Source organism: Brassica rapa, chromosome A06 (assembly GCF_000309985.2).
Source record: "Brassica rapa cultivar Chiifu-401-42 chromosome A06, CAAS_Brap_v3.01, whole genome shotgun sequence".
Lineage (NCBI taxonomy): Eukaryota > Viridiplantae > Streptophyta > Magnoliopsida > Brassicales > Brassicaceae > Brassica > Brassica rapa.
Genome location: NC_024800.2, coordinates 13,110,547 through 13,137,007, shown reverse-complemented (window position 1 = coordinate 13,137,007; position 26,461 = coordinate 13,110,547). Strand labels below are relative to the sequence as shown.

Below are 26,461 nucleotides of genomic sequence, written 5' to 3'. Positions count from 1 at the left end.
TCATCATCTATGATTGCAGTTACGTGGTGTTTTCCTTTGTCGGCTCCTGCCTCTCTAGCGAAAGCTTCTTGTCTTTTTATAGTCTCGCCCGTCTGAATTACTTGCGTTTCAAGTTTTCTCACCTGAGTCCCTAAGGTCTCGATTTTGGTGTTCAGATTGTTGTAGGCGGAGTCTATTTTACCATTGAAATCCACAGTGATATGTTGTTGTCCCAATAGTACTCGATCAAGCATCTCTTCGATCTTGCTTTCCTGAGTCTGGGGTGGTGGATTCTAGTAGTAGGAGTTCGAGTAGCTTGTGCTGTTGTTGAAGGGTTTTTGAAATTGTGAACTCTGGTTATTTCTTTGACCATTTCCAAAGAAGTTTATGTTTCCGTCCTGGTTTCCAAATTTCTGGAATCCGGTACATCCGATGTAGTTCACATTTCCTTCTCCTTCAGTATCTGCTACTTCTCCTTCCGCTGAACAGACTTGCTTCCTAAGAAGCTCGTGCACCACATCTAACTTAGCTCTTACTTCGTCCATCTGTTCCTTCCTGATAGAGGCTACAGACTTCTTCCGTTCAGAGTCAGTGTTTTTGGTGTTGCTACTGTTAGCAAGGTTTTCGATAAGTCTCACAGCTTCCAACGGATTCCGAGTAGTGAAGTTTCCTTCACTCGTCGTATCAAGAGCCATTGATACTGTAAGGCGAGACCTCGAAAGAAAGTGCTTAACAGCTGCACTTCGTTAAATCCGTGGTGTGGACAGTCTCTCGCTGGAAGAACCTAAATCTATTCCACGCATCTTTGAAGGACTCTCCAGCCTCCTGCGAGAATGTGGAAATTTTGTTCCGAAGTTCTTCAGCGCGCGCCTCATCAAAGAAGTTTTGTAAGAAAGCATTCTTGATGTCAGCCCAGGATGTTAAAGATCCTGTGGGTTGCTGCCTAAGCCAGTGCATCGCTTCTCCATTCAGCGTGTATCTGAAGAGCTTGCACAGCAGGTAGTCTTCGGGGACTCCTTCCATCCGTTCGGGGACTCCTTCCATCCGAATAGCAGCGATTAGATCCTCGAACCGTTCCAGATGGTCCATAGGATGCTCGTGCGGTAACCCATAGTAGGGTATCTGCGACACGAGAGTGTAGTATTGAGGCTTCAGCTCGAAATTCTGCTTCTGGATCTCTGAAAGTCGAATAGCTGATATGTTGGAATAGTACTCATCTGGGCGATTGTATTCGGCCAGTGGTTTCGATCAAGCGTCCTCATCTACAGGTTGAGCAGCTCCTGTAGCATTAGCATCAGGGACTACAGTCCCCTGAGTGTCTATTTTCTGACATGTTGCATTACGCAGGTGACCGTCCTGGTCATACAGGTTTCCGTTCTCGTCCTGTGTTAGAATAATAATGTTTAACATTTTTGACGACACAGTATCGATCGACGTACGCGGTGTAGTATCCATTGTTGTCAAACGATTGGGATCGATCGACGATGAAGGTCTAGTGTCGGTCGACGGTTGGTTGTGCGTATTGATCGACGACGATGTTGTTGCGTCGAGCGATGTGGAACGTTGACCTCTACGGATGGTGCATTTCAAGTGAGCAGGATCGTCTGAGAACAACAAGTCTGTCTCCTTGTTGCTTTTGGTACCGCTGGGCATGCACCTGAAAAGACAAGAAAAAAGATTATGTTAGAAAGGGGGTAGAGAAAAGAATAAAAATCAATAAAACTAAATCTAATGGCGATCAAAGCTCCCCGACAACGGCACCAAATTTGATACACTCAAATTACCCTAAGGAGTGTTACTCTCATCAACAGAGGTTCAGATGTAGTACTTAGGCATCGAATCCACAAGGAGCTAGGGAACAATTAAATCTGTGTTTATTAATCCTAAGAGTTGTAAATGTTTAAATGAAATAGCAATAGTAACAAGCGAAGTAACTAGGAAATGTAACTTGGATGGAAATGATATTAGATGCAGGGCCACTATTCAGGTGTTGGAGATTATAATACCTATAGATGCCTATTTGTTGCATGCATGATATATTAGAGCTCAACCGCTTAACTCAGTGATCAGCTGTCGCATGTTTCATTGGTTAACAAGCTAGATCTCGTGTTCAACGGTTAGTATGTCGACAACGAAAGAGTGTCGATCGATGGTCCTATTGGGACGTTGACCGATATACCTTTGCCAACGTCGATCGATAGTCAAATGAGGACATCGATCGACGGGTTCTAGCAAGGCCTATGCGCGAGTATGATATGCCCTATTAAGATACTAAATTGGCTGTTAGCCCTCTCTAGCAGTCCTAATATGATAGATAGATGTCAGGATGGGATAGCAAGGGTGCTTGAATATGCAATCATATGATCAAGTTCTAGTTAGCAAGGCTAAAACAAGCAATGAATACAAATCTATCATGAATATCACAACAAGGCAGATCTATAGTTTGGGGCTAATCCCACAAACCTATCTGAACCCTGGATCTAATAAGTGAACTACTCAGACATAGCAAAGCAATTCATAACAATGAAGAAATAGAAACTCATAGTATAGATGAAAAGAAATGATAACAAGGAGTTCCAATCACAAGTGATCTTCTCTCTAAAACTCTCTTCTCTCTCAAAGTAAAACTTGTAACCAAAAAGCTCTCTTGCCGTCAAAACACTTAGGCAGTAAATAATCTACTAGGTTAAAAACTCGTCAGGACATTTTCGTAATTTGGCTTGGCCTTGGGTTTTAAGTCTGCTGGATCCAAAATGTCGCGTGTCTAATGTCTCGACATCGATCGATGGTACTTGTGTACATCGATCGATATTAATCTTCATCTGTCGAGGCATCCCTTGGTGTCGATCGATAGCACTGATGCGCATCGATCGATTGTTCTTCCTCTCGTCGACCTCTACATGGTCAGCTCGGGTGAAATGTCCTTTAAGCTCCAAAATGCTCCAAAATCATAGCTTTACTCCGAAATGCACCTGAACCTGAAAACATACCTAGAAGAGTAGAAAACATAGATATATATAGTAAAACACCTATATACCATGGATGAAAACGGATCAAATCCAAGGTATATCAGGGATCCTCTCACACTTGATCCCATGTTCTCGATGAAGAGAACCATGCTTTGTAGTGGTCCTCCCCGTGTCTCCATAGCAAGCTATCATCGCCCGTAGGTGATAGCTGCAACATCGTCGAATGCTCCATTGTCCAGACGTGGCTGCATCAGCAACAGTTGCATAGCGAGTGATAGCGAGGAACTGAGTACCTGAGTCACCTGCAACATCAAGCAGCCTTCCCATGTCAAGCCAATTATCAAACCAGAATAAAGTGTGCCTACTGTTACCGATATCATATCGCAGATAAGAGGCAGCCTGTTGCAGGAGCTTAAGGAGCTTGCACCAGATCCACGAGCCAGAACCAGTGTCGTTTACATCCCAGAAGCATCGACAATGAAGCAGATTATGTTTTGTCCAGGAAACCCACAACGAGCCTTAGTTCGTGAGTAATTGCCATATTAGGCTTAGAGCAAAAATACGCGATGAGTCTTCCATGCGCCTGATGCCCAAGCCCCCTTCCTGTTTTGGTTTGCAGACATCCAACCAAGCAACCTTAGCCTTCGTGTTTGTGTGTGGAGAGCCTAGCCAGAGGAAGGCACTACACATGCTTTCGATGATTTCAAGACAGCGTTTTGGCAAGCGAAAAACAGAACACCAGAAGTTGGTTATGCTGACAATGACTGAGTTAATAAGCTGGAGATGACCAGCGTAAGATAGTGCACAGGTAGACCAAGAAAGAAAATGTGACATGATCTTGTCGATAAGAGGCTTGTAGTCTGCTCGAGACATTGATTTTGTAGTAAGAGGAAGACCAAAATATCGAACTGGGAGAGCGTCTATTGGTATGCCCATTCGGTTTACCTCTTCTTGGAAACCTGAGTGATTCTTCCTGCCATGAAGATTGACGATTTTTCAGGGTTTATTACGAGGCCTGAAATCGCAGTAAAATCATCCATTGTGGCAAAAATCCCACGGAGTGATGCTGGATCTCCATTAGGGAAAACCATAATGTCATCAGCGAAGCTTAGGTGGGTGAGATTTATCTCGGAACAAGTAGGATGGAAGCCAATCTTTCATGCCAAGGCTGCTTTCTTTAGTAGGCGAGACATAACATTTATAGCGATAACAAAGAGATACAGGGATAGAGCACATCCTTGTCTTAAACCTCTGGTGCTCGGAAAGAAACCCTCTCCGAAACAGAGAAAGCAGCAGTTGATAGGCAAATATGGATCCAATGCACGAACTGGTCAGGAATGTTCATTGCTTGCAGGGTGTCTAAGATAAAAGACCACTTTACTGAGTCGAAAGCTTTGGAGATATCAAGTTTCAGAACCTTGTGACGACCAATAGGGTCCTTATGGTAGTTCTTGACTAGCTCTGTAGCAAGTAGGACGTTTTCAAGTAGAAGCCGATCCTTAATGAATGCACACTGGTTTGGTTCGATCAGCTCAGGGAGAAGTACTTTAAGGCGGTTTTCTAGGACCTTTGAGACCACTTTGTAAAGAATGTTGAAGCAAGATATAGGCCGGAAATCTTTTAGATTTTTTACACCTTAAACCTTAGGGATGAGTGCCAGGGTGGTGGCATTAACCCCCTTAGGAAGGAAACCGTACATAAAGAATGATTGGACAGCAATGGTAGTCTCGGCTGATGATGGGCCAAGCTGCACCATAAGAACTCTGCAGGATATCCGTCAGGCCCTAGAGCTTTATTGGATGGCCTCTGAGATGGGGTGAACCAGTAGAGAAGCAGTATTATCAGGACAGCAGAACTCCAAAAGGTCTGGCAGATCAATGAGAGTCTCATTACGTGCAAGACTTTCAGTCGGGCCTAGAAAATGTGCAAAGTAGCTTGCTGTTGCTTGCTTGATTGCAGTAGGGTCTGTGATGATATCTCCATTCTGTAAGACCATATTTCTGATGGCATTGAAAGATGTTTGGGTTTGCATTATTCTGTGTAAAAAAGTGGTGTTCTGATCACCATACTTGAGCTATGTTATGCGAGATTTCTGCATGTACAAACGCTCTTCATCAATGCTTACCAAATGATTCCATGTGTCTATCGCTTCTGTCACACTGTTAGAAGAGGCAGTATTAGGCGTTGAGGCGTTGAGAGAGCTTTTTCTTGCATATCACTAGATTTTTGAATGCCTCCTTTGCTCGAAGAGGTATATCAGCAAACCATGATTTATTTGGCAGCCTGGTAGCAGGTTTCAATTGCTTCAGCGTATGGTGGAACAGGTACATAAATTTCTTAAAGAAGAAGAAGATGACCTTTTGTCATGTGACTATATATGCTCGGACTAGCGTTTTTAAATATCACACTTCCTGAAAATTTGTTTTAGTGGTTCATGTTCAGAATATTCAAAACGATGAAATAATGTCATCAACTAAAACCAGTTAAAACAGAGAAAAATAATGCTTAGAATTAAACTTTTTGTAAATTTTATACTACTTTTAGTGTTAACTTGTGATTTTTATATAATATATGTTATACATATAAGTATTTTTGTTGCCGTATCCCAGCCGTACCTTTGGTTTTGCCATTTTCCGTCCGGGTTCTCGTCCCCGTTTCCAGTCCCCGTGCCCATATCGGGGCTGCTTAGCATAACATTGAGCTTTTTTAGACTTGTTTACATACCTTATGCATGCAGGATTAGCTTTCCTAAACTATTTTTAATTACCGCTGTCGATTATCTCAGTTTCTCTTCATCTATTACTGGTTATCCTAATCAAAACTTGATGGGTTGTTATCCTTTAATTTCGGTTTGGTTCACAATTTTTTTGTCAACTCATATATTGTATAGTCTCAAATTATATTTTTCTGATCCTCATGGTTTAATAACATATTATATGGTTTGTTACACAAAACTACATAATATGTGATTCCAATTTGAAGCTTACATGTTTTATGTTTTATGGATTTGGGTTTATATTTGTAGACAGTATAAATTTTATGATGTTTAGGATTTAGAGTTTAATTAGGATTCCGTGTTCCATATAGTTAGGTTTTAATATTAAGTGTATTTTCCACGCGAAACGCATGAATCACAATATATTATGTCATTTAGATATTTATAATTATGGGGTTTGGTTGATTGATTATCACATATAATTTGAAATTATGTTTTGATATTGTATCAAAATATCACCCGACTAAATCTTTTCAAAAAGATAATAGGAGAAATAAGGAATACTAGTCACGAATACCTCTATAATATATTTGAATTTTTCGTTAAATATATTTTTTAAATTACTAATTGATTCTTCTCAAGGAAGTTTCTCCTTCTAAGTATTTTCTTATATAATGAATTGAGATCCCTTCCAAACGGAGTACATTTTTTCAATTGCCCTCTATATATGCATTTGTATAGTGATCTTTTCTATATAGTTAATCGATATTTTTTCCTAACTACTCTCTGTATTTTTATGCTCTTCATTCTTGTACTAATTATTCATAACTAATGCATGAATCATGACTATTCTGAATACCAAATAAGTAAGAAGGCAATAGAGAATGATTATTCATATCTGGCCGTCTTATGTATTTCCTTTAATATTGATCTATCATTTGTTCTATCCATTGTTTTATATGGATCAACTATTTTGCTCGAATTAATATTCTAATCATGCACTAATAATTCATATCTAATACAGATGAATCTTGACTACTTTAAATACCAGACAAGTGAGAAGTTAATTGATAATGAAGTGAGTACTCTTGCCGTCTAATATATTTTTCTTAATAATATTTATCTAATTCCCTCGACTATTGTTTATTCTATCATTCCTGCTCTAATGATTCCTTACTAATGCAGGTGAACGCTGAATGGGTAATGAAGGCAATGGGTAATGAAGTTAGTACTCTAGCCTTATAATGTATTTCCCTTAATATTTATCTATCATTATTCTATTGATTGTCATATTTTACATATTTATGTTTACTTAATTTGTTATTTTCAATTTTGTATAACAAAATTCGTCTATTAATGTTTTTTATCTAATTCAGAAGAATGAAAAAATTCTATGAGGAGCAAACAAATATGAAGCTAACTGATCATGAACCAATTGCCAAAAGAGTAACAAGGAAATGATTCAAGATGTGAGCATCTCTACAAATATATTACTGTGAACTAGGATTTCATATGTGACAACTCTGATTATTTTCATGTATTGTTCTATTAATATTCATCCAGCTCTCATTTTAATTAATCATAAAAAGTTACTTGTCAAAGATGGTGTGTATTCAAATTACCTTTACTAATAAATCATTTGTACAAGACCATCAATTTGTAATCTCTACTGATTTTTATATTATGTGTATAAAATGTTTTTCAACTCAAAGTATGACAATGCTACAAAAACAATGTATACCGTTTAAGGATTAGTTCAATATAAGGTACACTCTGATATTTTAGTTTTGATTGAGTTGGTCACTTTAAAAATCATATATAACATTTTCACATTCACAACCGATGACATATGATGTTTTCTCACACATAAGAAATGTGTAATCAACCAGTAAAAGTATATTCCTATTAAAATTTAGGCTATTTATGAAACTTCTACTAAAAACTTGGTTTTTGATCTAACACAGTATTATCATATAGTGTAATTTTAGTGTTTAATATAGGGTTCGAAATACTTTCTTAGTTTTGAATTTGATGACCACTTCAAAAGGAAATATTGAGGTTCTTAAGGAAGTTAAAATTAATTTGAACCGATAAAAGTAGTTTATTCATATAAAATATTGTATATATTGTTACTGTAACAAACACTAAAATTTTATTTTCTAATGACTGATATTCTCTCACACATAAATAAGAATTGAAAATCATCCAATCAATATTTAATCCTCCAATCTCGGATATACCCCAGTTTTGTCATTTAGTCTTTGTTAAACTTGAATATTTGTTAAAGATATTTTAAAGTTAAACTATTTTGAACCTATTTTAATCTTATATATTAAAACATAAGTCACAACCTTGATTCATGTGCAATATTTTAAAAAATGGACTCTTACTAGAAATCAGTTATGATTCATTTGTTCCTACTAATATGACTTAATTATATATCATTCCTAATATAACAATCGACTCCTATAAAACCAGATTGGTTAACAAACACATATTTGATTCCTTAATAAATTATACATAGTAGTAATATAAATCATTGTATAGTTCAAAATACTGAACCGATTTAAATAATTTAACCAATATATATATAATGAGTTGTATTAAAATAGAAATTGTGACTTCTTTCATGTATGATTTTTTAATTTGAACCATTTAAAAATATTAAATGTATTTTATTAATATTAATAATATATATATAATATTTGAACTACTTTAGTCATAATATCTTTTGATATCTTTTAATTTTAAATATAATTTTTTTTAAATCAAACAAATCTGTTTAAAAGATTTTAACAAGATCTTAATTTTCAAAAATTCTATGTAAATATTTTTTTATAATTCGTAATTAGTTTTAAAATATTATTATACATTAATATATTTTATAAAATGAAGAATAAAAGTTTTATCTTATTTTACCTATTATATAATCATAATCAATCATATTAAGAGAAAATTATTATATTGAACTAAACATGATAAACTATATTAAATTATTAGATTAATATATTTTATTTTCAGAGGTATTTATGTTCAGAATATAATATGTTGGTAATAGGGGTTAACATTAGTAAGCTATATAATACATGTATAAAAATTAACATGTATTTTATTAAAGCTAATAATATAAAAAAATTGTTGTATTTATTTTAATTATGATATCTTTGCATTTTAACTATATATATATATATATATATATAATTCTAACAAATCTGTTAAAAAATATTTTAACAATATCTTAACTTTCAGGAAGTTTATGTAAATATTTTAACTAATTTTGTAATTAGCAATGAACTATTATTATTCATTAATATATATTCAATTATCGTTTATAAAATAAAACACAAAAATTATATCTTATTTTATCTATTTTATAATAATAATAATTCATGTTAAAGTAAAAATATTATATTGAATTAAATATGATAAATTATATTAAATTGATAAATTTTATATTTTTATTTTTATAAATATAAAATATTTATACTAAAAATATAATAAGATGACATAACCACTTAACATTCGCAAACTATATGATACATGTATAAAAATTGATATATCTTAGATTTTTTGTATATATAAAGAATATATTTTTAAAATGAATAAACGTAAAAAAATATTGCTATAAGGAAATACGACTTTGAAGGTATGCGGGTCAAATTGAATATAAATTTGATATAAAATAATTTTTAAATATATTGTTTCATGCATATATTAATTTGTTTAATAACAAAATTCAAATACAGTAACATAAATATATAATAAGAAATGATAAATACATGTGATGGTTTTAAACTATTGATTGTTACACCATGTAAACTATAAAATTGTTATATTTGAAATAGGTATATAAACATTTAAATATATGGTTAACGTCAAAATTGTATACTACTAATGAACTAAAATAAATATATATATTTATAAAACCGAAAAAGAACACCCGCGCGGTTGCGCGGGTCAAGATCTAGTTATATCTTCTAATGGAAGCTTTTACCTCCGGTAATTTTACTATATATTACATAGATATCTCTTCATAAATCAAAGCAGTTCTTAAATGTCTAGCGGTATACTATTCTTGCTATGTTATTCATTTGTTTAAAACGTTATCATTAGCAGTTTAATCGTTTGTGTTTGTATAATATCCGTTTGATGATTCTTTGTGTTTTTGTATTGCTCATGCAGATGAATTTTAGAAAATTTGACGGACAAGAAAATCTCAAGGCAGTGGACTATGAAATGTGTAGTATTTGATATTCAATACTGCCTGATAAGTTTGACGGAAAGAAATTCCGTATTTGGCAATGAGAAATGGAACTATATTTATCGCATTTGAAGTTGGATAAGAATCTTAATGATGTGATCTCACTCAAACTACCCTAAGCAGTGAATTACTCTCTGAAATAAGAGGTTTAGTTGTAGTTTTTAGGGATCAAATTCTCAAGGAGCTAGGAAACCTAATAAATTTAATTAAATTGACTAAGATAGGTTGATTTTTATTAAATGTAAAAGACAGGTTTGTGAGCAAAGCAGTTGCTCGATTGATTGATTTGAGGATTTTGGTACTTAGATGAAAGTAGAGATTTAGGGTTTTTATTCAGGTAATCAGGATTATAAACCTACAGAGGCCTAATAAATTGTAAGCATAATATTATAAAGCTCAACGTTTATAAACAAACCATTAGACTCTCACTTTTTAGGTTTGTCTATTGACACTTTAAATGTTTTTTTTTAATGTGATCTTCATTGTATATGGGTTGAGTGTGGTTATATTGACACTGTAAATTTGCATAATTCTCTGTTTCATATTCTTCTAGAACCACTTTTGTTTAAGGGCATTGCCAACCAACTCTATATTTTATTCCGAAATAGAGTGGAGAAAGTAGTGATGAAAAAAAAATAAAAATAGTCTATTGATGGAATAAAACTTTTATTTTTGTTTATTACTCCATTTTAGAATCTATTTTGGAGAAAATATAGAATGGGGTTGAAGACGCTTTTATGATATAAAAAATATCAGATCTCTTTTCGAAAAGGTAAGTCTTCTGCTAAGTTGTTATATTATAACATTGTATGAACGACCATGTTTGATATTTCTATATCTTTATATTAACCGAATCATTACTTTCGTTAAAAATTGTATTCAACGAACATGTTTGGGATATAGGTGATACAATTTTTCATAATAAAATTGTACAAGCTTAAGCCATGTTGCATTTCTCTAAAGACTTTTCACCGTTCAATATGGTTAGTCTGCCATTATCTGCTATTCATTCACCCTGGCGTGTTTGATTTTTACAATTGGATCATCAATTCTTAATATTGACTGATTATGTATTTGTAAAAGTCATACTCTGTCCCGTTACCATATTATTGTTATAACCTGGCTTAAAAGTTTAACAGCCATTATTGAATAATATATTTTTCACTTTAAACATTTATTGTTATTTTTTTTTTGAATCGTAAACCAATGGAAAATTACAACTTTCGTCATTTAGAGAAAGAGTACGAATATAACAATATATATAGATGTTTTTGACGCAATGAGTATGCATATATTCCTTTTCTACGTTATTATATGTTCATGCACAATTTGCATCAATGTAAAAACAACTGGAGAGTCATTGTTAAGGTGTTAAAAAGGTGGTATGCCGATGATTGACAACTTAAGAAAGGAACGAAGTTACTCCTATCAGATGAAAAGTTTAGTTGGTTCAAAAATACGTTACTAAATCATTTATAAATACTAACATTATTTTTACTATTTCTAGCCTCTAGGATTAAAAAAGTGTTGCATCTGTCTTTAATCTTTATTTACCTTACTTTGAGAGGGTTTTACTAGAGTTAATATGGGTTGAATTGTCAAGTTTTATTGTTAACAATGATCAGTGGAATGACAAAATTTTAGGTTGACAAAGATAACAACTCATTTCGTTCTAACCGGCAACATCAATGTTGTCGATCCATACTCCGATAGTCAGTTTATTAACTTCACATCGTTTGACAATGTTATCCAAGAAGACGTTTACTCAGTCATCGACCGATGAGACCAAGTCGATATCGTTCGACAGCACGACACAAGAAATGATTGATTGCCACTTTATTGTGTCGATCGATACTGACATCAGTGAGTAGGTATATCATTTTTCTTGTTACATTATGTACTTATGATTTATGTTCTCATAAAACTTCGACTAGATATACACTGGAGACATTGTAATTTAAGTCTGGGGGAGGTTTACTGATATTTAGTTTATCTAGGAGTTTTATAAAATGTTTTCAAGAAAAAAAATTTTGAGTCAAGAGAGGGATAATGAACTTTACAATTTCACTTATTATCTAACCTCTCTCTAGCACCAATCTTAGACTTATTGACTGCAGAGTCTATTAGAGATACCAAAGTGGATCACCTACCTATTATCCACACTTGCTGAGAATGTTTGAAGGAACGAAAGCTGATCTCCTACCTAATTGAGCTTAATCTGCTTGTCTTGGGGCTTGGTATACATTAGATCGGATTCCTCCTGCAAGCTTGGAAGGTAAAAGTCTGTGTGTTTGTGATTCCCTTCTCTCTCTCTTTGGAATCTATATAAAGAAAATATTGAGATGATTTCCTGAGATGCAGAGGGGTAGGTACATTACCGATGACCCCACTGTTCTAACTAAAAGGAATGATCACACATCGTTGGAAGCGAGAGGTAGCTCAATTAGACTTATTGACTGCAGAGTCTATTAGAGATACCAAAGTGGATCACCTACCTATTATCCACACTTGCTGAGAATGTTTGAAGGAACGAAAGCTGATCTCCTACCTAATTGAGCTTAATCTGCTTGTCTTGGGGCTTGGTATACATTAGATCGGATTCCTCCTGCAAGCTTGGAAGGTAAAAGTCTGTGTGTTTCTGATTCCCTTCTCTCTCTCTTTGGCATCTATATAAAGAAAAGATTGAGATGATTTCCTGAGATGCAGAGGGGTAGGTACATTACCGATGACCCCACTGTTCTAACTAAAAGGAATGATCACACATCGTTGGAAGCGAGAGGTAGGTACATTAGCGATGACCCCACTAATCGTCTACACTTTGTCAAAAAAGAAAAAAAGAGAGAAAGATAAAAAAAAAGAGAGAAAATCGAAAAGAAGGAGAATAAAGATGGACTGTATCAGCATCATTTTTCATTGGAATTGAGATTCAGAGAAGAGAGAAAGAGGCAAGAAAGGGATCAGATAAGACTACATGTGTATTCAGAAACTTGCTTGAGTAAGAGTCCATATGTCTTTTGATCGATACTCCCAAGGTAAAGCCTACTCCTTTTGTATATGTATTAAATGAGAACAGTAGAGGGGCGAGTCAGACACTATTAGCTAAGTTGTTGATTAGATGGATTTGGTTGCTAAGCTATGATATGGCATATAAGATACCTCTTAAGTTAGTATTGATTTGATGTGGTTTGCAACATTTTAGAGGTGATGATAGTGAGTTCTTAAATTGTGTGGGTCCTTTATGCTTTCAAACTGCTTCGAGAGAGACTTCTCGTTATTTTTCTTGAAGACAAGTAAAAGAGTAAGTTTGGGGGTGTTGATACACCATGGATTTTATCCACTTTTAGCCATGGTATATAGGTGTTTGAAATACATTATAGTTTTTTTGCAGTCTTTTTAGTATGTTTTCAGGTTTAGGTACGTTTTGGAGGAAAGTGGTGATTTTGGGGTCTTTTGGAGCCTTTTGAGTGCAGAACTGCACAGGCGTGTCAGATGTTTAGATATGGATGGAGATCTTCCCACGGTGCGATTGAGCTGATCATGACACAAGATATAGCTTTGAGTTAGCTTTCCAATTTTACCGGTTTGAGGTCAATCCAACGGTTAGATCAGACGTTATGCATGTTTTACTGAAGAGTGTTCAGACTATCTCATGAGAGAGAGCTGTCGAGGAGATGAAGGAACATCGATCGACGGTGCACCCTTGGTGTCGATCGACGAGGATTCCAGAACACGAGCCAAGTATATTTCAAGACTGACGTAAGCCAAGAAGCAACCACAAATTACCAGAATACCTATGGATGACCTAAAACCCTATTTATGTATTTTCTAAGCCATTTTTGATGACTAAGCTTTATTCTATTATTTTCCCTTAGGTTAAGAGAGAAGGGAGGAACTCCTTCAGAGTCATCCTAGAACTTCTTTGGTTTTTATATCTATTGCAATTTCATCTATTCATCTATGGTTTTTTGTGACAACTATCATGTCTGAATATATCCACCTATTACATTTAGGGTTCAGATAGTCATGAGGGATTAGCCCAAAATATAGAAATGCTAAGTTGATAGGATATGGATCAATTAAACTGTTCTTAATTTCTGTGTTCTAGAATAGCTAACTAGGACATTGCGTATAGATATTAGGGCGCAAGCGGAAGCTTGGTGGTTCTCTGTCTGAATTAGTTTACATTGTGCTAAGATTGCTAGAAACAAGAAGAAGCTGATTTAGTAATCCTAGTGAACCGTTCAAACCCGCTCGCTAAAGCTTGCTAGAAGGAACGTCGATCGACAACTCAATAGTTGCACCGATTGACGATTTAAAAAGTGTATCGATCGACAGCTCGTTGATAGCGTTGATGGACACTTTCTCAAGACCAACAAGCGACAGCTGAGGTCTTCGATCTAGACAATAGATAATCTAAACAAACAAAAGTTGATAGATTATTCCTTAGTTTGAGTTCTGTAATATCCAAGCTTAGTCTCTATACTACTATAATCCTGATTGCCTGAATAGAACCCCTAAGTCTAGCTAACCATCCTTCCATCAAACAACTCATCAATTTACTGAACAACTAGCTTGTTCACTCTATTCTGCTATTTACTGCTTTGTAATCTATTAGCCTAGCTTAATCAATAACTATTTAGATCTAGTGTGTACCCTAGCTCTCTGTTGATTTGATCCCTAAGTGCTACAACTCGACCTCTTATTTGAGATAGTACAAATCACTTCTTGGGGTTATTTGAGTGATACCACAAGTGTACCTCAATCTAACGTTGTGTTAGCTTGGACATGCTAATATCAATTAACAACAAGTCGTTTACACAAAACATTCCTTTATTTATCATACAAGATACATGGTTCGCAACACACAACACAATATATAAGTAGTGGCATGCCAAAGAGCAAAGGTACATACTTATAGTCGGCAAACAACTTTAGCAAAAAGATGCAAACACTACACCAGCCAGCCTAACTCTCTGCGACTTCTATATTCCAACCTTAATCAATTCAAATCACTTTTTTTGGGCTTAGTATACATTGGATCGGATTCCTCCTGCGAGTTTGGAAGGTATTTGACAAAGTGTCTCTAGTTCCCCTTTCACCTCTTTTCAACATATTATAAACGATTGAGATGATTTCAAGAGATGCAGAGGGGTAGGTACATTACCTATGACCCCACTATTCAAATCAAAAGAATAATCACACATTGTAGGCGATGACCCTACTATTCGCCTACACTTTGCCAAAAAAAAATCAAGATTCGGAGAAGAGAGAAGAGAGAAGGAAAGAACCATAAAGAGTTACATGTCGGCCCAAATACTTGCTTGAGTTGAGTCCATGTGTCCCTTGATCAGTACTCTCAAGATGTAGCCTACACATTTATATTTATGCAGAAATGAGGTCAGTAGAGGGGTATGTTAGGCGCAATCAGTGGAGTTGTGTAATGTATAGTATGGAGACTAAGCTAGAGTGTAGTACCTTGAAACATTTAAGGTGGGTATTGACTCATTGCCACCTATTCATATTTTCAGAAGTGAGAGTAATGATTTTAAATTATGTAAGTCCATGTTGTTTTGAAACTTCTTTCATAAGACTACTCTGTGTTTTGCTTGAGGACAAGCAAAATGGTAAGTATAAGGAAGTTGGTATACCATGGATTTTACCAGTTTGTGGACATTGTATATATTTGGTTTAGAGTCTATTTATTATGTTTTGGAGTCTTTTTAAAGTCTTTACGAGCCTATGTATGTTTTGGAGTAATGTGGAAATTATGGAGTATATTGGAGCTAAAGATAAAAGAAATTCATAGTTGTTCAAAAACCAATCAGAGTCGACATTCAGATCGAGTGTGCTCTGACGTTGTATTAGGCAACGCACGCTTTCTTATATTTTATTATTCACATCAAACAGGTTTAGAGTTTTTAGTAGATTTGGAGAGAAAATCCAAGACTCCTTCAGAGCTTTGTGTTGGTACTCCATTGATTTCTTAACCTTATTCTATGCATTTTATGCAGGATATTGCTATGTTCTACTTTGATATGTCTAAGTAGTTTTCTTTGTTATATTTAGGGTTAACTAGGGTTATGAAAGATTAGCCAAAACTAGAATTGCTAGGGTGATAAAGATATCAATCATTAGAATTGCTATTAATGCTTGTGTTCTAAAGTAGCTAATTCTAGAACCCTGATCTTAGGATTGTAGACAATTACGATGGTAGGTTCTTCACCCGAATTGATTCTTTTGAGCTAGGTTGCTAGATACATGCGACAGCTGCTCTAGGAAGTTTAGTGAACCAATCAGATAGGACTTCAAAATTGGTTTGAAGAAGTGTCAATCGACGCTAGAAAGGTAGCAACAATCGACACTCATTTCGTGTTCACATGAGAAGCTGGAAGACTAAACTTAGGTAATTTATTAGACTCACATGCGAAATCTGGATATCTAAACATTAGAATTTGAGTTTTAGAATATCACATATATACCTTAAACATTATATATCTCTATAATCTTGATTGCATGAACCCTAAATCTAGCTATTTATTCTCATTACTTACAACCAACCAATCAATCTGCTTGATCTGTTTTATTTACTGCTTTTAAATATATTGCCTAGCTTAATCATTGACTGCTTTTGAGTTTATTGTGTGTCCTTGCTCCATATGGAGTCGATCCCTAAGTATTACAACTGAACTTCTTATTTGAGAGAGTAAAGTTGTTATAGAGTAATTTGAGCATTAACAACTTGTACGATGATTCTGAATATGAAGCCATTGTTTGTGAAAAAGAGTTCTCATTTGAATTGTGACATTCCGTCTGATGGTGATGAAGCTGAGTTCCATTGCACTAAGTTTAAGTTATACCATTTTTCTTTTCTTCTTGTTTGTTTGGTTGGTTTTGTATGTTTTTTGTTTAAACAATGATCATTTACCTGTTGTTATACCAAATTTAGATTTATTACCTCTATAATCAATATACGATCTATCTATTCCATATCATATACAAACCAAGTTCTATACAGTCAAAATCAGTTGAAGTTTTAATAAGTTGTCCAAGGTTTTGTATTTTCAACAAGTTTTTCTAAGTTATTCGTTCTGGGTTTGGTTTTAACTTGTCTTTTGATGGGTTCTTCGTGACTCGTCTCTTGTTGTCAAATCATCCTTTCGGTGATGAAAAAATGAGAGGATTCGAGGATACCGGAGACGTAAGAGCCTAAGATTGAATATTGATTCAACCCACCATTGTTTCAATGTATTGAACTCCCAATGAAGTCGATTAAGGTTTTACCCGATGGAGTATCCAATAGGATAGTCCGCCTCAATTTTATCATGGTTTTGTGGTCTTTTTCTTTGTTTCCGAAGTTAAATAAATAACAATTAAAATAGAAAAATAAGGGGAGCATATGATTTTTTTTTTATTTCGCCAAGAGCCTGCGAGACTTTGAGCTTAAAGCTTTTGGGTACTTATCTCAAACTTTTTTTTACTTATATCAAGTTTATTCATGTCTTCTTCATTTTCTTTAATTACCCAACGAAATACTGTTTTACGTCTACCCATCCGAAGAGGAGCAATTTACGATCTAAATTAATCAAAAAAACAAACAATCCAAAATCTTTATTTAGGATAATGAAAATTAGAACTAAAAAAATCAGAACAAAAAGGACAAAAAATAGTGACCAATGGATATGAAAATCTGTCAAGATTAGTAAGCCTATACTTAACTTTCCAAGAAAAATCTATTATAAGTCCTCTTAATAATCACTTCCACCATCTTAAACCGATATAAAACCTAAGAGAGAAGGAGACAAAAACAAAAACAAACACCAAAAACGAACACCAAAAAAAAAGAAGAAAAGACGAAAAGCATGCAATTGTTTTTCGTTTTTTGTTGAAACAAAAAAAAAACGAAATTCATTAAAAAGAGAACCAAACAAAAAGATTCAGTTACTTTTTCTTCCTGCTATCATTTCTTATATAAAGAGTTTGCATTTTTATTACAAAAGTAAATTTTGGAACTATGGGTAATCATGGAGAAAAAGAAAGAGGAAATGTTGTGATTAGGGCCATATTGTTGGGTCTCATAAGCATTGTGTGTGTGAATGGTACAAATATAAATTACAAAGAAGCCCTAACCAAATCTCTAATCTTCTTGGAAGCTCAAAGATCAGGCAAACTCCCTCCAAACAATAGGGTTCCGTGGAGAGGTGATTCTGCTCTTGATGATGGCAAACTTGCAAATGTAAGTTTTTGTGCAATAATAATTTTTTTTAAAGAAATTTCTGCAATAATTATTATAATTAATAATAATGTGCAATAATTATTAGGTTCCTACCCAACAGAAAAACGTTACAATAACTAATAAAGTGATAATATATTTATAGGTTGATTTGGCTGGAGGGTACTATGACGCAGGAGACAATGTGAAGTATGGTCTTCCAATGGCGTTCACGATCACGACGCTGGCTTGGTCGACCATTTACTACGATAAAGAACTCCGTGCCTCAGGAGAGCTCGAAAATGCTCGTGCCGCTATCCGTTGGGGCACTGATTATTTTCTCAAATGTGCTTCTCGCAAGAACCGCCTCTATGTTCAGGTCCGATCCAAATATATTTTTAAACAACTTTGTAATACATATTTGACATAATATTTAATCTTTCTAAATATGAGTCAAAGAGATCAAAAACCTTGTGCCTTACTTACGTTTGGAATGGAAACACCATGTACATAAATTTACATCATGCAAGTAAGAGGAACGTCCTTATTTCCTAACTAAAGTTACTCTGACTATGAATACGATCAAATAGGTTGGTGATCCACACCTGGATCACAAGTGTTGGGCGAGGCCTGAGAACATGCAAACAGCAAGGACAGTATTGCAGATAAGTGATAAAGATCCTGGCACAGAAATCGCAGCCGAGACTGCCGCTGCATTGGCTGCTTCCTCGATCGTTTTCCGCCGCATCGACCACAAATACTCCCGCCGGCTCCTGAACAAAGCCAAATTGGTGAGCTTATAAATATATACATACTTATATACACATTTATATAGTCGTTTTATTATTCAACGGATTAAATATTTGATCATTATTTCAATATGTAGCTCTTCAAGCTAGCGAAGAGCCACAAGGGTTCGTATGATGGAGCATGCCCTTTCTATTGTTCTTGCTCGGGTTACAACGTAATCTCATCTCATACTTCTAATGCATTTTCTCTTCCAAATATCAAATGTTGTTTTTCTATCTTTTTAAAATATGATTTTGTTTACATTTTAATTGACATCAATTAAAAAATAATTGATATCAATTTTGACACAAATGTTAAGGACGAGTTGCTGTGGGCGGCAACATGGCTATACAAGGCAACGAGGAAACAGGTGTACCTTAGCTACCTCAAATTTGAAGCCATAAGTGGCTACGTCGCTGAGTTTAGTTGGGATCTCAAATATGCCGGTGCGCAGATGCTCATTGTAAAGGTATAATACATGTCCAAAGTTATAGCGTTTCTTTGGTCAAATCCGATTTATATATAAATTCGTTTATATATGTAAATGTAGATGATCTTCGAAGGCACAAAAGGACTTGACCTATACAAACAACAGGCTGATAGTTTTATCTGCTCGAATCTCCCTGGTAGTCCTTACCACCAAGTCTTCAATACCCCAGGTTCTATCTCCATATACTAACATACATATTTAGAAACATATATATATATATATATATATATATATATATGATTTTAAACGTTTATATTCTTGGTGTATAATAGGTGGTATGATTCACCTGAGGGATGGAGCCAACACTCAGTATGTCACCGCAACTGCCTTCTTGTTCTCGGCCTACGCCGATATTCTCCAGAAATACAACCAAAAGATCTTTTGCGGAAGCAAGCAATTCGATTCAACACATCTCATGGCTTTCGCCAAAAAACAAGTAAAATATTCGTTACTCTTTCATTAATTTCCCTTTATTTACCCACAAGAAAACAAGCATGGTTAATATAAACAAACGAAAGACCACCATACGGATCATGCCTAGTTTGAATCTTGCACCAGTAAAAGACAAAAATACCTTATTTTTGGAATTGGAAGTTTCAATTTCTTTCACTTGTGAAGTGATTCCTAATTTTTTAGAAATATATGTATTAAATCTTAATGCCAGGAAACGAATTGTGTTTCGCACGAGACTAAAAAAATGCCCTAATTTTCGTATCATATGCACGTTTCAGATTGACTACATACTAGGGCATAACCCACAAGGAAGGTCGTACATGGTTGGGTTCGGACCAAACCCGCCTAAGCAAGCCCACCACAGAGGAGCTTCAGTGCCAATGTCTGAAGCCAATGAGCCTTTAAGCTGTCCATTGAGCTTTGTGAAATGGTTCAACAAGAACCAGCCTAACGCAAACGAGCTGACCGGAGCCATCGTGGGAGGACCCGACCGTCAAGATAATTTCCAAGATTTTCGTTGGACATCCGTTTACACGGAGCCTTGCACTTACATCAACTCTATCGCCGTGGGTATTCTTGCCAAGCTTGCCGCCACGGCTTAGAGCCATAACATTTGATGAGACCACTTCGATGGAAAGTATTATTCTAGGGTTTCCTTAACCTAATATATTTGCAGAAGAATGTGGCCATGCAATGTGACTCTATTTTCATTATTTTTGCCTTTGTAGGTTGCTTTTTGGAAATCCGTTTTCTCCAAAAATATAAAATTGTATGGGTATAATAATAAGACCCTGATGATTTGAAACTACAATTAAGTGGAACTAATGAATAGCCGGAATGGTAGATTCATACCATTTCACGTAGATTTTTAACTCTATTTTTGTTTTATATGAAATAATGTTTTGTTGTTAATTTCTATGTAATTTACATTAAACTATCAAATATATGATTAAATAATTATCTATGTTTCTCAAAATAATTAATTAATGCATTATTATCTAAATAAATAGTTGCTCGCTCTCATGTGTGTGATGTAGAAGATGAATATATCATATATTATTTACTTGTGAGTTCATTGATAATTAGTTTGGACTGTTTCCAAAATTTATGACCCTGATTTTGAATTTTAATTAGGTTCCAGTATGAAAATATTCACAAATTATTGCCACGCCCTTAAAGCTAACAAGAGGTGCTCTGTGGTTTTGGAACATTTCCAAAGGATGATTCAAAATCAATTTCAAAGATACGTCGTTGCTTGCTGTCTACTATATACTATATAAAATTTGGGGCTATAAGGTATTGAGATTGTGCACATATGATTTAAAATCATCAAGTATAATATGCAAAATCATTATTTTAATTTTCAATTTTTAAATGTGAAATTTTCAAAAAATATAGTTTCAAAAAAATAAAATAAAATTCCCTACAAACGAAGGTAAACTAACAAAAACAAAAGTCACTAAAATAATTAACAAGATATAGAAATTATTTTCGAACATTAACATAAAGTTCAATAATTTTTTTTTGAAGAATAATATAATTTTATTTTACAAATGTATATTGTAGTAATTTAAATCACAAATGATTTTCAAAGTCCATACAAAATAAACTCAAATAAAAAAACAAAAATCATTTAAAAATAATCATTGTGGCATATATATTATTTTGTAAAATTAACATAAAATTTAAACACAATTGTCTAAAGAATTAATGTTTTTAAAGAATAAAGCCTATAATAATTTAAATCACATAATATTTTAAAATTTTAAGTTACATAATATTAAAAATCTTCGTGAAGAATTTAAAACATCAATAAAATATATCAAATCACTATTTAAATTATTATCTAAAATATTAAGCTTTTCAAAAAACATTAGTTCAAAATAAAATAAAAATCAATATTATTTAGCTCCTAAAAGAAGAATTAACTTGACTCATATGTTAACTATTTGAAAATTTAACATTAATGAGATTAATAAACAAACATTCTTTAAAATATGTTATAATATACAAATATCATATATCAATATAAAATTAATATAAAGTTTCAAAAATAAAATGAAAATAATATGAAATATACAATAAAATTTTGTTTTATTTTTATTAGGGTTACAAAACGGGGACAAACAGTCGGTGGGACCACATTTATCGGTTGTTTTATTCTTTTTTATTAGGGTTCGATCGTTTACTAATTTTCTTTTTAATTTGTTCTGCAGATGAACTCTAGACATGTTCTAAGGGTCATTCACGGGACATGGAATCTTCATCAAAATGGAGAGTGGAGCTTTGAAAGGAAGACAAACGATCTTGGGTTTCCAGCTATCGTGCGAACGTTAGAAAATTTCGATTCGCTTGAACGAATTGTCTGAAGCCTATACAACCTCGCAATCGAAACACCAATTTCGATGACTTATAGGCTTCCTGAGTGGATGCTTATTCCGGATGGTAATAAAACTCCTCCGATAACAATTCTTGAAACACCTGACATTCAATTTATGATGGCTGTGAGAGCTTGGTTTGCCGACCTCACACTTTGTGTAACTATTGGAGCCGAAGATGTTGCATGTTATCAATTCTTTTGCCAAGCTGACTTTAATATCGGGTCCTCTTCTTATAAATTCAGAAACGGAAACGAGGATCAGTCGTTCGAAGGTAAACCGTTGTTTCTCGATACTTTTCTTTTTGTCTCTTTTAAGTTTCGTGTTTTTTTTTGTTAATAATTAGAGAGAATCTAATTTTTACATACATTGCGTTTAATTTCATCAATAATTTCGTTAAATAATGTAAATTATTTGCAATCGTTTTAGGCTTTTTAGGAGAGGCAGTGGTTGCAAGTCAAGCGGTGCTAGAGGAGTACTTTAATGACCAAGAGATGATGGTTAATCATAGGGTTCACCTCGAAATGGAAAAAGCAAAACTGGATTTGGAAAATCAAAGATGTTACGAACTTGTTCATGGCAACGAAATAATTGTCATAGATGATACTGATTCCGACAGTGACGGAACCGAACCATTAGGATCAAACAAACTCTCTATAACTGTGTTTAACACAGGTAAGATGAATACATTTTTATATGTCACTAATAATAATTCTAATTATCAAATTGTTGACATAGGCGCTTCGTCAAATCAAGAATCTCCTTTCCCAACAAATGGACTCATCATTTCGGACGAGAGAAACAGTTAATGCAAAATATAGTTTATTACTCCAATATATATATAAATATAGAAAACTACCGCAAGATTTCGAATTGTTAATTTTTCATCTTCATATATTATTATAATAAATGTAACTTACGTTTACTAATTATGGTCTAAACAAATTTTCATTGACTTTAAATTACCAGGTGTTGCATTAGACTCTGAGTACATCTCTCAACCTAATGTGTCTAACGGTAAGATATAACTAAATTTGCTTTTTCTGGATTATCATTAATTTAGCCGACTATAAATGACATATTTTTTATTTCCTTCTAGATTCACCGATGGAATACTATAAAGGGATTCCCGTCCAATTTACGGTGGATGAAGATTTGGTTATTGTCCAGCCAAGTTCCCCTGCAATCGATGATGGCATTAGTTTTTGGGAAGGAGTTATTGCATCCGAAAATGACAATCATGTAAAGAACGAAGAACATTCCGACGAGATGGACCTCGATATTCTCATGTCTCAAAATATTTCACAGCTCCAACAAAATGGCACCACTAACGTTGAGGATGCTAACTCTTAGACCGACTCGACTCCTGATCTTGATGAAGTAAACAATGTCGTTCTTAGTTGGGAAAATGTTTCAGAAAATCTTTCGAACACCCAACCAATGTATGATAATCCCATTGTCTCGGAAGGTACGTATTATTGTTATATGTATTTATTTTAAAATTAAATAATATTTCCTTGTATTCATAAAATCCATTTTATGATATAGGTGTTCTTGATGATACTCTCGTGATCTACAATGCCGAAAATATGCCTCAGAACTCTGCAAGTGTCGACCTTATTCCCGCAGCTAATAATTCGCCTACCATCTCAGCAACTGTGGGGCTTATCTAATGGAGATGATAATCTGGTGATCAACCTTGATGATTCTTCCTTGGAAGACTCCATGGACAGTGGTGTGTTCTAGGTCACTTATTACTATGTTTAAGTTTTATAATGATTTCGGGGAATGAAGTGTTGTTTTTGCTAAGTTTATTGTGTGTCGGGGATCATTGTTTTTTGGTTTGTAAAAGGGATATCGGTTTAAATATGTGGTAATGTGTAAACGTCAACTCATATGTTTAATACTTTTTGTTAATGTTTAATACTTTTTGTAATGTTTAATATTAACGGATATGTTTAATCTAATCTTCAATGTAAAATATATTAGTTTATATTATGAGCTTTTGCAATATTAATTTCCTAATATCTGAACGTGCTAATTAATGTATGAGTTACAATAAACCAACACACCGAACTCTATGTTGGAATGGTATTTACAAACCGTGATGAATTTAAATTGCATATGGCCTTATATGCAATTAGAAAGAAGTTCCGGTTTCGTAACATCAGGTCAGCACCAAATGGAATGGTTTTAAGGTGTTTTATCTCCAACTGTCAGTGGAGGGTATATGCCACAAAATTAAAAGACTCAGACGTCTATGAGATAAGAAAACTCGATCCCATACACACTTGCTCCGTCGACGATAGATCCGGTTATCAGTCTCAAGTTACACATCATGTTGTTGGAGAGATGATGAAAGCTCGTTTCAATGGTAGTAGCGGTGGTCCAAAGCCTGGAGGTATACGTCAAGTCATGCAAGGAGACCACGATGTCCGTATATCCTACTGGAAGGCTTGGCGCTCAAGCGAAATTGCTTTGGAATATGCCAAAGGAAACTCACGAGGTTCTTACAATCTATTTCTTGATTACCTCCGTAAACTAGTAGAAGCAAACCCTAGCCGAGATTGAAACTGAATACAACGAGAAGATAGGAAACAGGTTTAAATATATGTTTCTAGCTATGGGTGCCTCTATTATGGGATTTGAGTACATGAGAAAAGTTGTAGTTGTCAATGGAACCCATTTGAGAGGAAAATATGCAGGGTGTCTTCTAACTGCTTCTGCCCAAGACGGCAATTACCAAGTGTTTCCACTAGCCATTGCTATCGTCGACGGAGAAAATGATAACTCGTGGGAGTGGTTCTTCAAAAAGTTACAAGCATTCGTTCCAAATACAAACAATATCGTGTTTGTATCTTATAGACATGCATCCATCTATTACTGTTTGGCCAAGGTAACTAATGGCTTTATAGTATTACATAATTGATTTTATATCCGGAAATCATATTTGTGAAGGATACTATCGTTATATCCAGAAATCTAAAGTCTATCCGGACAATGTATCAGGTTTATTCAGAAGCTAAACGCTGTGCATGCATCATTCATTTAAAGAGAAATATCAGGACTTATTACAAAGATAAGAATCTAGGATTCTTGGTTGCAAAGGCTGGAAGGGCATATAGGTTGGCTGACTTCTACAAGGTTTTCAATGAGATAAAACATCTCAATGCCTCTTGTGCAGATTATCTAATCGGAATAGGGTCTGAGCATTGGGCATGTTTCCATTTCCCCGAATGTCGTTACAATATTATGACGAGTAACGTTGTGGAATCGTGGAATGTAGTGCTTCGTGAGACCAGAGAATACCCTATATTGGCCCTTGTAGAATTTATTAGGGCAAAGATGATGTCTTGGTTTTCTACTAGGGGCTCAACAATCTCAGAAAGTTTAGATAATTTCACACCTAAAGTAATGGAAATTCTCGCTGTTAATTTCGAGTCTTCGGCAGGTTTTGAAGTGAAGAAAATAAAACACTTGGAGTATGAAGTACGGAACAAGGAAGGGTGTTCTTTCCATGTGGACATTTCCAAACGATTTTGCAGTTGTTTTGAGTTTCAACTCCTCGAAATTTCTTGTCAACATGCAATAGCAGCGGCCATCGTAGCCAAGGTAAAAGTCGATTCATTGGTAGCTGAAAAGTACACTAAGAGCATCTCCAAAAGACACTCTATAACTTCAAATATGAAGTTTTTTTATTTCCAAAAAAGAACGTCAAAACTTTAAATTTAAAGTTTTAAAGAGTAAAACTATATATTTGAAGTTTCACTACTCAAAACTTCAAATTTGAAGTTTCATATTTTTATTTGCATTTTGGTCCCTACAGTCACACATCATCTTTATGATTCATAAATATTTTCTTGTTTATTGTTTTAATCCTTAAAAAATTATATCTCATATATATTTTAATTTTTTTTTTACAGATTTTCAATTTTACACATAAAATTAAATATAACTTTAAAATAAGATTTAAAATGTTTTAAATTAGATTTACACAACAATAACATACAAAAGAAACTTAACAAAAAGATTTTTTAAAATTACATGAAGACATAACTATTACACAAATTTAAATATTACAATAACACTAATAGTCACGTAAGTTTGATCCGGAACCTTCAAATTTTCAAATATTGTCCAAATTTTTTTGTTATACTGAAGATTGTTGTTGTTTTTGATTTTTTTCCGTACAATTCTTTATTGTTCATATCGAATAT

At 34.2% G+C, this 26,461-nt stretch overlaps 2 protein-coding genes, 1 long non-coding RNA gene and 1 other non-coding gene across 7 annotated transcripts; all 4 read left to right on the top strand.

The window, feature by feature from the left end:
• Positions 1-728: 728 nt before the first annotated feature.
• On the top strand, positions 729-836 carry LOC117126310. The gene has a single exon (XR_004448885.1). It is a non-coding gene; the product is annotated as a small nucleolar RNA R71 (small nucleolar RNA).
• Positions 837-2,862: 2,026 nt separating this feature from the next.
• LOC117126234 lies at positions 2,863-7,469 on the top strand. Its single transcript, XR_004448754.1, has 2 exons — positions 2,863-6,888; positions 7,041-7,469. It is a non-coding gene; the product is annotated as an uncharacterized LOC117126234 (long non-coding RNA).
• Positions 7,470-17,340: 9,871 nt separating this feature from the next.
• LOC103848044 (endoglucanase 16) lies at positions 17,341-23,832 on the top strand. 4 transcript variants are annotated; one of them, XM_009125030.3, is made up of 9 exons: positions 17,341-18,158; positions 18,301-18,513; positions 18,725-18,925; positions 19,021-19,098; positions 19,243-19,392; positions 19,474-19,582; positions 19,686-19,849; positions 20,145-20,499; positions 20,595-23,832. In XM_009125030.3, exons 1-8 carry the CDS (start codon positions 17,937-17,939, stop codon positions 20,466-20,468), a joined length of 1,461 nt encoding a protein of 486 aa, XP_009123278.1. In that variant the 5' UTR covers positions 17,341-17,936; the 3' UTR covers positions 20,469-20,499; positions 20,595-23,832. The 4 variants fall into 4 exon arrangements, 3 of the variants coding, with proteins under 3 accessions (XP_009123278.1, XP_009123277.1, XP_033129055.1); XM_009125029.3 differs by having other exon boundaries at positions 17,363-18,158; positions 20,145-20,503; XR_004448506.1 differs by having other exon boundaries at positions 17,366-18,158; positions 20,145-22,518; positions 22,674-23,832.
• A 1,035-nt stretch (positions 23,833-24,867) lies between these two features.
• LOC103848100 lies at positions 24,868-25,836 on the top strand. The gene is made up of 3 exons (XM_009125080.1): positions 24,868-25,140; positions 25,254-25,695; positions 25,790-25,836. Exons 1-3 carry the CDS (start codon positions 24,868-24,870, stop codon positions 25,834-25,836), a joined length of 762 nt encoding a protein of 253 aa, XP_009123328.1.
• The last annotated feature ends 625 nt before the right edge of the window (positions 25,837-26,461 follow it).

What these genes read in the sequence shown, in the direction of transcription:
- LOC103848100 (XM_009125080.1), top strand. Translation starts at nt 24,868, where the DNA reads ATGGGTGCCTCTATTATGGGATTTGAGTACATGAGAAAAGTTGTAGTT. An exon ending in TCTATTACTGTTTGGCCAAG is followed by an intron (nt 25,141 to 25,253) that starts GTAACTAATGGC and finishes ACAATGTATCAG; the next exon opens with GTTTATTCAGAAGCTAAACG. An exon ending in TAATTTCGAGTCTTCGGCAG is followed by an intron (nt 25,696 to 25,789) that starts GTTTTGAAGTGA and finishes ACGATTTTGCAG; the next exon opens with TTGTTTTGAGTTTCAACTCC.
- LOC103848044 (XM_009125030.3), top strand. Translation starts at nt 17,937, where the DNA reads ATGGGTAATCATGGAGAAAAAGAAAGAGGAAATGTTGTGATTAGGGCC. An exon ending in AGAACCGCCTCTATGTTCAG is followed by an intron (nt 18,514 to 18,724) that starts GTCCGATCCAAA and finishes ACGATCAAATAG; the next exon opens with GTTGGTGATCCACACCTGGA. An exon ending in CGCAGATGCTCATTGTAAAG is followed by an intron (nt 19,393 to 19,473) that starts GTATAATACATG and finishes ATGTAAATGTAG; the next exon opens with ATGATCTTCGAAGGCACAAA.